Source organism: Microcaecilia unicolor, chromosome 2, assembly GCF_901765095.1.
Source record: "Microcaecilia unicolor chromosome 2, aMicUni1.1, whole genome shotgun sequence".
NCBI lineage: Eukaryota > Metazoa > Chordata > Amphibia > Gymnophiona > Siphonopidae > Microcaecilia > Microcaecilia unicolor.
In genome coordinates, this window is record NC_044032.1 from 66,561,039 (window position 1) to 66,576,376 (window position 15,338).

The following is a 15,338-nucleotide window of genomic DNA, read 5'->3' on the forward strand; positions in this document are numbered from 1 at the left end:
GTACCCTGGTTCATAAAATTATTTACAGAGATGCCCCATCATACATGTCAGACCCAATAGACTTACCAGAGAGAAACAACAAAAGTTCATCATGCACTTGCTTAAATCTTCACTACCCCAGCTGCAGAGGACTTAAACACAAATCTATACATACATCTAGCTTCTCATACATCTGCACACAACTATGGAATGAATTACCGATCAACATAAAAACAACACACGACTTGACAACCTTCCGAAAATTACTGAAGACTTAGTTATTCACAAAGACATACAAAAAAAGATTCCCCATAATGTTCTAACTCCCAAATTATTCCAAAAACAACTATTATGGAAATCTTCTAATTTGTTTATTTTATTACATCCTCATTACTGAATATTACTACTGAATATTATATCTTGTCCTGATATCATTATGTTATGTTCTGTTTATGCACCTTTATTGTAATAATTCTGAAATTATTATTCCGTTAAGATGATTGCTATGATATTCTTATGCACCTTATATGCTTTATATTCTGAAATTATTATTCTATTAATGTAAATGCCATTGTAACATTTTGTAAGCCACATTGAGCCTGCAAATAAATGGGAAAATGTGGGATAAAGTGCAGCAAATAAATACATTTTGAAAGTGGTACGTTCTTTGATTGGCAGCCAATGCAGTTTTTCTCGGAATGGTTTGGCACTGTCAAAACCTGTTTTTCCAAATACAAGCCTGGCTGCTGTGTTTTGGGTGGTCTGAAGTTTCTTTATGATTTGTTCCTTGCATCCCCCATAGATTCCATTACAGTAATCTGCGTGGCATAGTACCATTGACTGTACCATGTTACGAAATATTTCCCTCGGGAAGAATGGGATATCAAGGAATAGAGAAGGAAGGAGAGCAAGAGAATTCCACTTCTTACAGTGTTGCTCCCTGTAACCTGCAGCAAGTCACTTCACTCTCCAGTTCCTCAGGGACAAACATTGGGTAAGATTTACTGACCTGAGCTGATGTGGGTTAATACATGTTAATTTGCATTCAAACTTCTGTTAGTGCAGTTAACACAAGTTATTAGTAAATAGGACCACTGACAATATTATGTTTGTTGTGCAACTTCTCTATTTGAATTTTTGAGATTTAGCTCTCATTTTTCCTCCCCCCCACCCCCTTCTATTTCCTTATCTGAACTCCCAATATTCTGGGCTAAAGCAACAGATTTGTAATTTTTGAACTATTCTTATTTCCTTACTATTTGATTCTTAATTTTGTCACTCATGGTTTTGTGAATGTAATATTTTGAAAGTTATTAAAAAAAAAAAAGGATACACATTACATCTGACAGTCCCTTTCATGTGCTTAATCTTTGAATAAAATCTTTTTTTTTTTTTTATTTAGGCTTTCAATCTCCTCCTCAGATCTTGATAAACATCGTTTAGTTTACACTGTCTCTCACTGGAGAAGATATGTGCCTCCAGTCAACAATTGGTGGTCTTCAGTGTCAAAAGTTTTCTTCCAGTGTAAATCGGTTTATGTCAATTCCTGATAGTCAATGATCCCCCCCCCCCCCCATGCCAATGCATTCACAAGGTTTCACCCCGCATGGGCTAGCCCAGGGGTAGGCAACTCCGGTCCTCGAGAGCTGCAGGCAGGTCAGGTTTTCAGGATATCCACAATGAATATGCAGGAGATAGATTTGCAAGCACTGCCTCCATGGTATGCAAATGGGAAAATTAGGTTCTTGCCTTGGTAATTTTCTTTCCTTTAGGCATAGCAGATGAATCCATTACAAGTGGGTTGTGTCCATCAACCAGCAGGGAGAGATAGAGAGCACTGAAAAACCATAGTGCCTCATGGCCAGCTAGCTCCATCTGCCTCTCAGTATTTGAAGCTTCCAAAGCAGTGTTACACCGCAAAGCATAACAACATGAACTTTCCTCACAGCGGATGAACGCCCCAAAACTGGAGCTATAATTCAAAGGAGGGAATGAACTCGTCCTCCTGTAACTGAACAGAAATCCTGAAGACTGTTTTCCAACTTCTTCCAATGAGGGAACATATCTACAGGAAAAACTGAACATAAAATTAACATGAATCACATAATGAACCACAGAGGGAGGGCTCATGGATTCATCTGCTATGACTAAAGGAAAGAAAATTACCAAGGTAAGAACCTAATTTTCCCTTCCTTATCATCAAGCAGATGAATCCATTACGAGTGGGATGTATCAAAGCAATCCCTAGATAGGGTGGGAACAAGCCACACCACACGCCAGCACTTGTGCTCCAAAATGCGCGTCCCTCCTGGCAGCCACATCCAGCCTGTAATGTCGGGCAAACGAGAGCTTAGAAGCCCAAGTAGCCGCACTACATATCTCTTTAAGAGAGAGTGCTCTGGTTTCAGCCCAAGAAGAGGAAATCGCTCTTGTGAAATGTGCCTTAAAGGCTTCAGGCGGAGGCCGGCCAGATAGCAGATATGCTAAAAAAAAAGATAGCTTCTTTGAGCCAACGGGCTATAGTGGCCTTAGATGCTGGAGACCCTCTGCGCAGACCTGACAAAAGAACAAAAAGATAGTCAGAGGTCCTGAAGGCATTTGACATGCGCAGATATTGCAACACAGCCCTTCGCACATCCAGAAGGTGCAACTGCCCATAGGCTTCTGGAAACTCCTCTTTAGAAAACGAGGGCAGGAAAATAGGCTGGTTTAGGTGAAACGCTGAAACCACCTTAGGCATGAAGGAAGGCACCATACGTACCATTACTCCGGACTCTGAGAATTGCAGAAATGGGTCTCCACAGGACAGCGCCTGGAGCTCAGATACCCGTCTCGCCGATGTCACAGCCACCAAAAAGACAGTCTTCAAGGTCACATCCTTCTCCGAAGCTCGCCTAAGCGGCTCGAAGAGCGAACACTGAACTGCCTTTAAAACTAACCCCAGGTTCCAGGCTGGACACGGAACCCACACAGGAGGACGGAGCCGAAGCACCCCTCTCAGAAACCGTGTCAAATCCGGGCAAGCAGCCAGAGAGAGGCCAGCGACCTTCCCTCGAAAACATGCTAAGGCTGCCACTTGAACACGCAGGGAATTATAGGCCAAGCCTTTTTGTAAACCATCCTGCAAAAAGTCAAATATTGGCGAGACAGAAGCCCGCATGGGTGTAATTGCTTTAAAAGCACACCAAGCCTCAAATTGGCGCCAAATCCTGGCATAAGCCACAGAAGTGGAATGCTTGCGGGCCTGTAGAAGAGTGGAAATGATTTTACTGGAATATCCCTTGTCTCTCAATAGCCATGCCGTAAGACCAAAGCGGCAGGCATCCTCCATGGTCACTGGGCCCCGTAACAGGTTCGGTACCAGAGGTAACGGCAGGGTATCCTCTACCAGCAACAGCCGGAGGTCCGCATACCACGGCCTCCTGGGCCAATCCGGGGCAATGAGAACCACCTCTCCTTGGTGGAGCCGAATCCGCAGTACTCGCCCTATCAAGGGCCACGAAGGGAACACATACAGGAGGCCCTGAGGCCAGGGTTGAGCCAAGGCATCCAACCCTGCCGAACTAGGATCTCTCCGTCTGCTGTAGAAGCATGGGACTTTGGCATTTGTGCTTGACGCCATAAGATCCATTACGGGCTTTCCCCATTTGACACATATCTGCAGGAATACTTCGTCTACAAGTTTCCATTCCGCTGGGTCGATTTGATTCCTGCTCAGATAATCGGCTTGCACGTTGCTCTGACATGCAATATGAGCTGCTGACAGAAACTGCAGATGCAGCTCGGCCCAGTGGCAAATCTGCGCGGCCTGCGCGGCTAGTGCAATGCACTGAGTGCCTCCTTGACGATTTATGTAGGCCACTGCTGTCGTGTTGTCCGACAGAACTCTGACAGCCACTCCTTCCAGGGTCAATTGAAAGGCCAGAAGCGCCTGGAAAATCGCTTTCAACTCCAAGCGATTGATGGACCACTCCGACTCCTCGGGTGTCCAAAGACCCTGGGCATGCCTTCCTCGGCAATGTGCACCCCAGCCCTTCAGGCTGGCATCTCTTACCACCAGGCACCAATTGGGGAGCGCTAGCGCATTCCTCGCCGCAGCATGCTGTCTGAGAGCCACCACTCCATACTGAGCCGGACCGCAGGGAGCCAAGCGAGTCTGCACTGATAATCCTGAGATATTGGAGACCACCTTTGAAGCAGGGAGCACTGCAGAGGTCTTAGGTGCGCTCTCACCCAAGGCACCACTTCTAAAGTGGCCGTCTTCGACCCCAACAGCTGGACTATGTCCCAAGCTCGCGGGCGAGGCATCCCCAGGAGCAGACAGACCTGGTTCTGAAGCTTGCACCACCTTTGCTCAGGTAGGAAGACCATCCCCGAGGCTGTGTCGAACCTGACCCCTAAATATTCTAGAGATTGAGAGGGGGGTCAGGTGACTTTTGGCTACATTGACGACCCAGCCCAGAGGTTGCAGTACTGAGACCACTCTGGCTGTAACCTGATGACTCTCTTCTGCAGAGACTGCTCTGATGAGCCAGTCGTCTAGGTACGGGGGAACCCAGATACCCTCTCATCTGAGAAAAGCAGTTACTACCACCATTACCTTGGAAAAGGTTCAGGGAGCTGTGGTGAGGCCAAAAGGCAAGGCCCGAAACTGGAAATGTTTTCCCATCACCGCAAAACGCAGAAACCTCTGATGCGGGGGCCAAATTGGTATGTGTAAGCAAGCTTCTTTCAGGTCCAGAGACGTGAGAAACTCTCCTGGCTGTACCGCTGCTATGACAGAGCGCAGGGTTTCCATGTGAAAATGCCGCACATTCAGAGACTTGTTGACTTGTTTTAAGTCCAGGATAGGCCGAAAAGACCCTCCTTTTCGCAGCATCACTAAGTAAATGGAGTAACGGCCGGAGCCGTATTCAGCGGAAGGCACGGGGGAAACCGCCCCAATGTGAATAAAGCCTTGCAAGGTCTGCTCTACCGCCGCCCGTTTGGCGGCAGAACAGCATCGGGACTCCACAAGCATGTCTATTATCGGGGCATTGAATTCTATTTGGTAGCCTTCTCTGATCAGGTCCAAGACCCACTGATCTGAGGTAATCTTGGCCCACTCCTCGAGAAAGAGGGAAAGTCATCCTCCTATCACAGGAATCGAGAAGGGGGCCATCACTGAGAGGGTCGCCCTTGAACTCCAGGTCTTGAGCCTGCTGCTGCAGAACGTTTGGCCGAGCGAAAGGAGTTCCTCTGCTGAAAACTGGCACGCAAAGTGAACCCAGCAGACCGCCCCGAGTGGTAACTTCTAGCTTCACGGAAGCGAGGTCTGTAAGAGGAGGGAACCGCTTGACCCTTGGAAGAAGGCCGCGGCCTATCCTCGGGTAAGCGCTGGGGTTTGGCATCCCCCAGGCCTTTCACAAGTTTCTCCAACTCCTCACCAAACAGGAGAAGGCCTTGAAAGGGCAACTTCACCAACCTTTGCATAGAGGCCATGTCAGCTGCCCAATGCCGCAGCCACAGAAGATGGCGAGCTGCCACCGCTACAGCCATCTGTTTAGCCGAAGCTCTGACAAGATCATAAAGGGCGTCAGCCAAAAATGACAAGGCCGACTCCATCCGCGGTGCCACCTCCGTAAGGGGCTCTGCTCCATCTCTGGGCTGTTCCACTGCCTGTTGTAACCAAGCGAGGCAGGCTCGGGCAGCGTAGCAGCTGCATGCAGACGCCCATAAGGATAGGCCTGAAATTTCAAAGGACCGTTTCATAGCTGCCTCCAGGCGACGGTCCTGCATGCCCTTCACGGCAACTCCTCCTTCCACTGGGAGGGTAGTTTTCTTTGTCACAGCCGTGACCAGGGCATCCACTTTAGCTACTGCCAAATGCTCCTCACTTAGAGGGTATAATTGCCCCAAAGCCCTGGCGACTTTCAAAGGCCCCTCGGGGTCAGCCCATTGAGCTGTGATAAGCTCTTGGATGGAGTCATGCAAAGGAAAGGCTCGAGCAGGCTTCTTGGTACTTGCCATCCTCGGATTACCGGAGGTCTCAGTACTCCCAGGGTCTTCTATAGAGAGGACCTGCAAGGCATCAGTAATAAGCGCTGGCAGCTCATCGTGGTGGAAAATCCTCACCGCGGAAGGATCATCTGGATCAGGTGGCATCCTGCACCTTCTTCTGGCTCTCCAGACCACGAAGGCCTGCCAGAACCCTCAGAGTCCTCACATCCCGACCACGGGGGGGAAAGGGGGTGCGCCACTCGCTGAAGGGGAATACACCCTTCTGCGCTTGTCTTGCAGCCGTCAGGGGAAAACGCGCCTGGCCAGACCCACTGGAGGGGATACAGAAAGCACGGCCGCAGAGGACCCCTGCGCAAGAGCTCTTTTTAACATGTATGCATTATGCAGCAATAAAACAAATTCAGGGGAAAATGGCTCACCCTGGCCTCCAGGTTCCAGTCAGGGGGAAACAGCTCTTTTATTAGCCTCTACACGAGGCGCCCCTCCAGGCTCAAACCCCTCCGCCTCAGCGGGGGTCGCGCCATGCTGTTCCAAAATGGCGCCCGCTGCCAGCTCCACGGAGCGGGAAGGAACATCGCTCGCCATGCTTGGGTCGGCTCTACCGTCTGAAAAGCGCGCCTTAAAGAGCCTCGCTGCAGATTTGTGCTTGCCACAAACAGAACAGCACTTTACTTTCTCAGCAGCCATCGCCGAAAATGGCGGAAATTCAAAATGGCGGATTCACGCCAAAATCGTCCTGAACGCGGGCCCTCCCCGGAGGAGCTACCAAATGCTCTTACCTCACCAGATCGAGTCTCCGAGCTCCGGTCACACTGCACAATCAGAAGAAAACCTCTTTTCTGGGATCGCAGCGTCAAAGCACGACGCAGCTTTTTTTTTTTTTAAACACTGTGAGGAAAGTTTGAGGCAACAGCGAAAGAGGCACATTTCCAACTCCGGAGGATCAGTAGCGTGGGAAAGGCAGGGAAAGGGCGAACCTATGTGCCTGCATCCACAGCGTGGGCAAAGACAGGGACAGGGCTTGCCTATTTGTCTACTTCCACATCGGGGGCCGGGTAAGGCAGGGAAAGGGCTAACCTATTTGCCTTTAAAGTGGGCACCATCAGCCACAACACCCCTGCTACAACTGGCAAAAGCACAGGAGCCACCCCAGGTAGATTTTCTGAAGGAGCTTGAACAAGCTGCAACCACCCTGCTGGGGAGATAGAGAATACTGAGAGGCAGATAGCTAGCTGGCCATGAGGCACTATGGTTTTTCAGTGCTCTCTATCTCCCCCTGCTGGTTGATGGACACAACCCACTCGTAATGGATTCAAATGCTTGATGACAAGGAAGTAGCACATACGGGATTTGAACCTGGCTTCTCCAGTTATTAAACAACTTTCAAAGCAGAATCAAAAAGATCTTATTGTGTTTTGTTATCCTTTTTTTAAATATCCTTTTATATCATTAGCCCATTATTCACACTGTATGGAATATATTCTAACTAGCCATTAAGCTCGTAACAACGGGCTAGTTTTTTATTTTCCTATGGCCTCCCCCCCCCCCCCCCCCCCAAACCCTGCTCTCTCCCCAGCATCTGTTTCCCTCAGTTCCGCCCCCTTCTTCCCTCCTCCTCCGATTTCCACGCCCATGTCCAAGCCCTCCTCCCTATTGGACTGTACTGCTGGTAGAGGCGGGGCTTGGACTTCTACACTCTCAGCGTTCCGACTCTACTGCGCATTTGCAGGTGAGTCAGTCACTTGCCGTTTATATGTTTCATGAAGAAAAAAAAGACATCAGAAGTCTTGAAACAGCAGCAAGTATAATTTCTTTGTGCTAGCACTTCAAAGGCTCCGTTCATATCATCGGTCAAAAAAACCTCCACTGACTAATGGTATCAACGGGGCCTTTGAAGTGCCAGCACAAAGAAATTAAACTTGCTGCTGTTCCAAGACTTTTGAGGTCTTTTTTCCTCCGTTAGAATATACTGCATGCAGTGTGAATAAGGGAAAATTAGGTTCTTACCTTGGTAATTTTCTTTCCTTTAGTCATAGCAGATGAAGCACAGGTGACGCACGAGCGAGCAGCAGAGATATATGAAAGGTTCGCTCGAAGGACGGGACCCACCTATATGCAAGTGGGAATGACCCATGTAACATAAGGTTGCAGCTGGTAGTGCACGTACCTGTCTATGGCACAACAGGCCGCAGCTGATGATGGGGGGGGGGGCCCGGGGCAAGCGTTGCTACCCCGGGCTGCTGGCGGGGTACCCAAGACTGATGGTGTAAGCTAGGCAGCTGGGATAGCTGCGCTTACATTTGAGCGCCCTTGCTGTACGGCGGGGAGCTCGGTTTACGATTGGCGGCGTAAGCATAGGCAGCGGGGATAGCTGCGCTTATGGTTGAGCGCCCTTGCTGGACGGCGGGGAGCTCTGTTAACGATTAGTCAGTCTCGCTAAAGATGGCGGACTGGGTTGACTACTAAGACGGAAATATGATTGGCTTGGGTATACCCAGGGTATGATGTTTGTATTCTAAATAAAGCTGCAGCCAAGTGTGCCATCTTAAGAAAATACCATGTGTCATGTTATTATTGTGTTATTGTTGTAATCTCAAACCGGCATGCCCGAGGGGTCTCGGCTGCCTATGTTAAAGACAAGGCGCAGTTCCCCATCGGGTGCACAGAGCCGACAATAACAAGGCGCCGTGCCCCGATGGGCCTGCGCGCCGATGCCAGCGGGGTGCGGGCGAGGCACGGAGGGCACGTTCCCACCCCTCCGTAGCACCCCGCCGGAAAAGGAGGGACTACCATGGGGCTTAAAACCCCCAGAGCGGAGCCCGGACGTCCTTTTATGGCGTCCGGGCATCAGCATGCACCCAGACCCACCCGCCCGATTTAATGTGGATATGTTCATGTATATATTCTGTCGCAGCTTTGACGGGGTACCCAAGCCTGATGGTGTAAGCTAGGCAGCTGGGATACCTGCGCTTACGTTTGAGCGCCCTTGCTGTACGGCGGGAAGCTCGGTTTACGATTGGCGGCGTAAGCATAGGCAGCTGGGATAGCTGCGCTTACGGTTGAGCGCCCTTGCTGGACGGCGGGGAGCTCTGTTAACGATTGGTCTGTCTCGCTAAAGATGGCGGACTGGGTTGACTACTAAGACGGAAATATGATTGGCTTGGGTATACCCAGGGTATGATGTTTGTATTCTAAATAAAGCTGCGGCCAAGTGTGGAGGAGTGGCCTAGTGGTTAGGGTGGTGGACTTTGGTCCTGGGGAACTGAGGAACTGAGTTTGATTCCCACTTCAGGCACAGGCAGCTCCTTGTGACTCTGGGCAAGTCACTTAACCCTCCGTTGCCCCATGTAAGCCGCATTGAGCCTGCCATGAGTGGGAAAGCGCGGGGTACAAATGTAATAAAAAAAATATATATATACCACGTGTCATATTATTGTGTTATTGTTGTAATCTCAAACCGGCATGCCCGAGGGGTCTCGGCTGCCTATGTTACTTACCTGTATCAGGTATTCTCCAAGGACAGCAGGCCACTTATTCTCACGTGGGTGACGTCATCCAGAGCTTGGTGAGGAAATGCTGCCCAGCGTACTGTTTCTTTAAAAGCTTGAGGGAGCGCTCCCATCGTGAAAGCATGGGTGCCTTCCTGCCCGACTTCTGATAATTAACTAGCCTGCTTGTCCTCAGAGAATTTTTTTACTCTGCTCTGAACTCTTTCAATAGCGAGCAGCCACTCACATCAACCAAAATACATACCAGTGTCCTTCTAGATACTACACAAAGTCATATTAAATAAAAAAATAAAGTACTTTACCTATACTGAGCAGCACCACCATGGGCAAATCCAAAGTAGTTGCCAGTAGCCATTTTGGCCTCTTCACCAAGCCGGCTTGGCACTGCAGTTTTGTTAAGAAGAAAAAAAAAAAAAAATCACACAGTGTGTTAAGAACTTCTTGAAGGACAGCAATTACAAATAAACCACCTATCAGAGATTATGTACAGATTTTACATCGTGACACCTAAAGTCATTTTATGATGCCAGTACTGTGAGTTACAATTGTTTTCATAGTGTAATGGCCAACCTGGATCAAACACTAAACTCATGAACAAGTGAAACCAGTAGTTACCTTGTGTACACACATCTTTCAGGCCTACATGTACATCCTTACACATGACACACTATATACCTTCAATTGTCTTTTCAATTAGCTTTGTTATATAAACAAAAAAAAAATGGGAAAATTAGGCTCTTACCTTGGTAATTTTCTTTCCTTTAGTCATAGCAGATGAAGCCATTACGTATGGGTTGTGGCCATCAACCACCAGGGGGAGATAGAGAGCACTCAAATTTCACAGTGACACATGGTCAGCTAGCTCCACTGCCTCTTCAGTATTTGAAGCTTCCAAAGCAGTATGGCAAACCGCAATGGGAATAACATGAACTTTCCTCACAGCAAACGATGGCCCCATAAGGGAATGAACTCAAAAGGAGGGAATGAACACATCCTCCTGGAGGGAATAAACTCGTCCTCCTCTTTGTATTTATGGAGGGAATACACACATCCTCCTGGAGGGAATTAACTCAACCTCCTACACATGAACTGGAGAGAATGAACTCATCCTCCTATAAGTGAACAAGAATCCTGAAGACTGTTTTCCAACTTTCTCCCAAGGATTAGAACTTCAGGAAACAAGAACAGAACCTGAAACAGATTCACATCATACAGACAATCATACAGGGAGGGCTCATGGCTTCATCTGCTATGACTAAAGGAAAGAAAATTACCAAGGTAAGAACCTAATTTTCCCTTCCTTGTCATCAAGCAGATGAAGCCATTACGTATGGGATGTATCAAAGCAATCCCTATATAGGGTGGGAACAAGTCACAACATGCGCTAGCACTTGTGCTCCAAAACACGCATCCCTCCTAGCAGCCACATCCAGCCTGTAATGTCAGGCAAATGAAAGCTTCGAAGCCCATGTTGCTGCACTGCAAATCTCATGAACAGAGAGTGCTCCAGTTTCAGCCCAAGAGGAAGAAATCGCTCTTGTAGAATGTGCCTTAAAGGCTACAGGCGGAGGCCGGCCGGCAAGCAGATAAGCTGAAAAGATAGCTTCTTTGAGCCAGCGGGCAATAGTGGCTTTAGACGCTGGAGACCCTCTGCGAGAACCTGATAGTAAAACAAACAAATGATCAGAGGTCCTGAAAGAATTAGTAACTCGCAGATACTGCAACAGAGTCCTGCGCACATCCAAAAGGTGCAACTGCCCAAAGGATTCTGGAAACTCCTCCTTAACAAAAGAGGGTAGAAAAATAGGCTGGCTTAGGTGAAACGCTGAAACCACCTTAGGCATGAAGGAAGGCACGATACGAACCGTGACCCCGGACTCTGAAAATTGCAGAAATGGGTCTCGACAGGACAGCCTGGAGTTCTGACACCTGTCTCGCCGAAGTAATGGCCACCAGAAAAATGGCCTTTAGTGTCAAATCTTTCTCTGAAGCTCGCCGTAGCGGCTCAAAAGGAGAACCCTGCAGAGCCTTCAAAACTAGCCCCAGGTTCCAAGCTGGACAAGGTGCCCGCACAGGAGGACTGAGCCGAAGCACCCCTCTAAGAAACCGTGCCACATCTGGATGAGCAGCTAAAGACATGCCTGCAACCTTACCATGAAGTGAGGCCAATGCTGCCACTTGCACCCACAGGGAATTATAGGCCAAGCCTTTTTGTACACCATCCTGCAAAAAGTCCAGAATCAGCGAGACAGGAGCCCGCATGGGTGTGATCACTTTTGAAACACACCAAGCCTCAAACTGGCGCCAGATCCTGGCATAAGCCACGGAAGTGGACCATTTGCGGGCCTGCAGGAGAATGGAACTTACCTTATTTGAGTAGCCTTTGCCTCTCAATTGCGCCCTCTCAATAGCCATGCCGTAAGACCAAAACGGCAGGCGTCCTCCATGGCTACCGGTCCCTGCGACAACAGGTTCGGTACCAGAGGTAAAGGAAGGGGAGCCTCCACTAGCATCTGTCGGAGGTCCGCATACCAAGGCCTCCTGGGCCAATCCGGGGCGATGAGCACCACTTCTCCTGGGTGCAGCCGAATCCACAGGAGCACGTGCCCTATCAAGGGCCATGGAGGGAACACATATAGTAGGCCCGGAGGCCAGGGCTGAGTCAAGGCATCCAACCCTGCCGAGCGAGGATCTCTCCATCTGCTGAAGAAGCACGGGACTTTGGCATCTGAACTTGTCGCCATAAGATCCATCACGGGCTTGCCACATTTGGCACATATCTGCAGGAATACTTCGTCTGCCAGTTCCCATTCCGCTGGATCGATTTGATACCTGCTTAGATAATCGGCTTGCACGTTGCTCTGGCCTGCAATGTGAGCTGCCGACAGAAACTGTAGATGAAGCTCGGCCCAGTGGCAAATCTGTTCGTCCTGCGCGGCCAGCGCTCTGCACTGAGTGCCGCCTTGTCGGTTTATGTAGGCCACTGTTGTGGTGTTGTCCGACACCACTCTGACAGCCAATCCTTCCAGGGTCACTTGAAAGGCCAGAAGCGCCTGAAACACCGCTTTCAACTCTAGGCGATTGATGGACCACTCCGACACGTCGGGTGTCCAAAGCCCCTGGGCATGCTTCCCCTTGCAATGTGCGCCCCAGCCCTTCAGGCTGGCATCTGTCACTACTAGACACCAATCGGGGAGCGCCAGCGGCATTCCTCTCCGCAGCATGCTGTCTGAGAGCCACCACTCCATGTTGAGTCGGGCCGCAGGGAGCCAAGAAAGTCTGGATTGATAATCCTGAGATACTGGAGACCATCGTTGAAGCAGGGAATACTGTAGAGGTCTCAGGTGCGCTCTCGCCCAGGGCACCAAATCCAAGGTGGCAGTCATCGATCCCAACAGCTGGACAATGTCCCAAGCTCACGGGCGGGGCATCCTCAGGAGCAGATGGACCTGATTCTGAAGCTTGCACCGCCTTTGCTCGGGTAGGAATACATATCCCGAGTCTGAGTCGAACCGTGCCCCCAAATATTCTAGAGATTGCAAGGGGGTCGGGTAACTTTTGGCTACATTGACGACCCAGCCCAGAGATTGCAGTACTGAGACCACTCTGGCTGTAGCTTGATGGCTCTCTGTTGCGGAGTCTGCTCTGATGAGCCAGTCGTCTAGGTACGGGTGAACCCGGATACCTTCTCGCCTGAGAAAAGCAGCTACCACCACCATTACCTTGGAAAAGGTTGGGGAGCTGTGGCGAGGCCAAAAGGCAAGGCCCGAAACTGGAAATGTTTTCCCAACACCGCAAAACGCAGAAACCTCTGATGCGGGGGCCAAATTGGTATATGCAAGCAAGCTTCTTTCAGGTCCAGAGACGTGAGAAACTCTCCTGGCTGTACCGCCGCAATGACGGAGCGCAGGGTTTCCATGTGAAAATGCCGCACTCTTAGGGACTTGTTTAATTCTTTTAAGTCCAGAATAGGGCGACAAGACCCACCTTTTCGTGGCACCACAAAGTAAATGGAGTAGCGGCCGCAGCCGAAATCGGCGGGAGGCACCGGGGGAAACCGCCCCAAAGTGAATCAAGCCTTGTAAGGTTTCCTCTACCGCCGCCCGTTTGGCGGCAGAACCACATCGGGACTCCACAAACACGTCTTATCGGGGCATCGAATTCTATTCGGTATTCTTCTCTGATCAGGTCCAAGACCCACTCCTCGAGAAAAAGGGAAAGACGTCCTCCTATAACAGGAATCGAGGAGGGGGCCGGCGCACCCTCATTGAGAGGGTCGTCCTTGAACTCCAAGTCTTGAGCCTGCTGCTGCGGAACGTTTGTCCAAGTGAAAGGAGTTCCTCTGCTGAAAACCGGCCACGAGAAGTGGACCCAGCAGAATGCCCCGGGCGGTACCTTCTAGCTTCACGGAAGCGAGGTCTACAAGAGGAGTGAACCGCCTGACCCTTGGACGGAGGCCGCGGCCTATCCTCAGGTAAGCGCTGGGGTTTAGCACCTCCCAGGCCTTTCACAATTTTCTCTAACTCCCCACCCAACAGGAGAAGGCCTTGAAAGGGCAACTTCACCAACCTTTGCTTAGAGGCCATGTCCGCCGCCCAATGCCGTAGCCACAGAAGACGGCGAGCCGCCACTGCTACAGCCATCTGTTTAGCCGAAGCTCTGACAATATCAGAAAGGGCGTTAGCCAAAAAGGACAAGGCCGACTCCATCCGCGGAGCCACTTCAGACAAGGGCTCCGCTCCATCACCGGGCTGTTCCACTGCCTGTTGCAACCATGCCAGGCAGGCTCCAGCAGCATAACAACTGCATGCAGACGCCCGAATAGTAAGACCAGCAATTTCAAAAGGACCGTTTAAGTGCTGATTCCAGTCTACGGTCTTCCATGTCCTTCAGGGCCCTTAGACCATTCTTCTAGCTTCCTCAGAACCCTTTTCATGCTTTCCACTCCCTCCCGGGTGTCCACTCTGTTGCAAATCTTAGTATCACCCGCAAATAGGCAAACTTTACCTTCTAACCCTTCGGCAATGTCACTCACAAATATATTGAACAGAATCGGCAACAGTACCGATCCCTGAGGCACTCCACTACTCACCTTTCCCTCCTCCGGTGGTAAATGGAGTTCGCTCGGAGGAGGGAAAGGTGAGTAGTGGAGTGCCTCAGGGATTGGTGCTGGGCCGATTCTGTTCAATATATTTGTGAGTGACATTGCCGAAGGGTTAGAAGGTAAAGTTTGCCTATTTGCGGATGATACTAAGATTTGCAACAGAGTGGACACCCGGGAGGGAGTGGAAAGCATGAAAAGGGATCTGAGGAAGCTAGAAGAATGGTCTACGGTTTGGCAATTAAAATTCAATGCGAAGAAATGCAAATTGATGCATTTAGGGAGTAGAAACCCACGAGAGACTTATGTGTTAGGCGGTGAGAGTCTGATAGGTACTGAGGGGGAGAGGGATCTTGGGGTGATAGTATCTGAGGATCTGAAGGCGACGAAACAGTGTGACAAGGCGGTGGCCATAGCGAGAAGGTTGCTAGGCTGTATAAAGAGAGGTGTGATCAGAAAGGAAGTGTTGATGCCTCTGTACATGTCGTTGGTGAGGCCCCACCTGGAGTATTGTGTTCAGTTTTGGAGGCCGTACCTTGCGAAGGATGTTAAAAAAATGGAAGCGGTGCAATTGGGGGTGGGGGTGGGGGGGGGAGAGGTATAGTAGATGCCGGATATTCATTTTCTTACTGATGAAAATGCTGGTATACCTTTAAGATAATTATTATATGGTGTTGAACCCTGTTTTGCCTTGTTTAGTAGCAACTATGAATAATATATCATTTAAAAGGGGGGGGGGAGGGGGGAGA

At 49.8% G+C, this 15,338-nt stretch overlaps 1 protein-coding gene across 1 annotated transcript in view; it reads right to left on the minus strand.

Moving 5' to 3' along the window:
* Positions 1-15,338, minus strand: part of ZFR (zinc finger RNA binding protein) — a 306,684-nt gene that overhangs the window by 268,585 nt on the left and 22,761 nt on the right. The window contains 1 exon segment of the mRNA XM_030193005.1: positions 9,791-9,872. Within this exon segment, the coding sequence (XP_030048865.1) occupies positions 9,791-9,872 (82 nt within the window).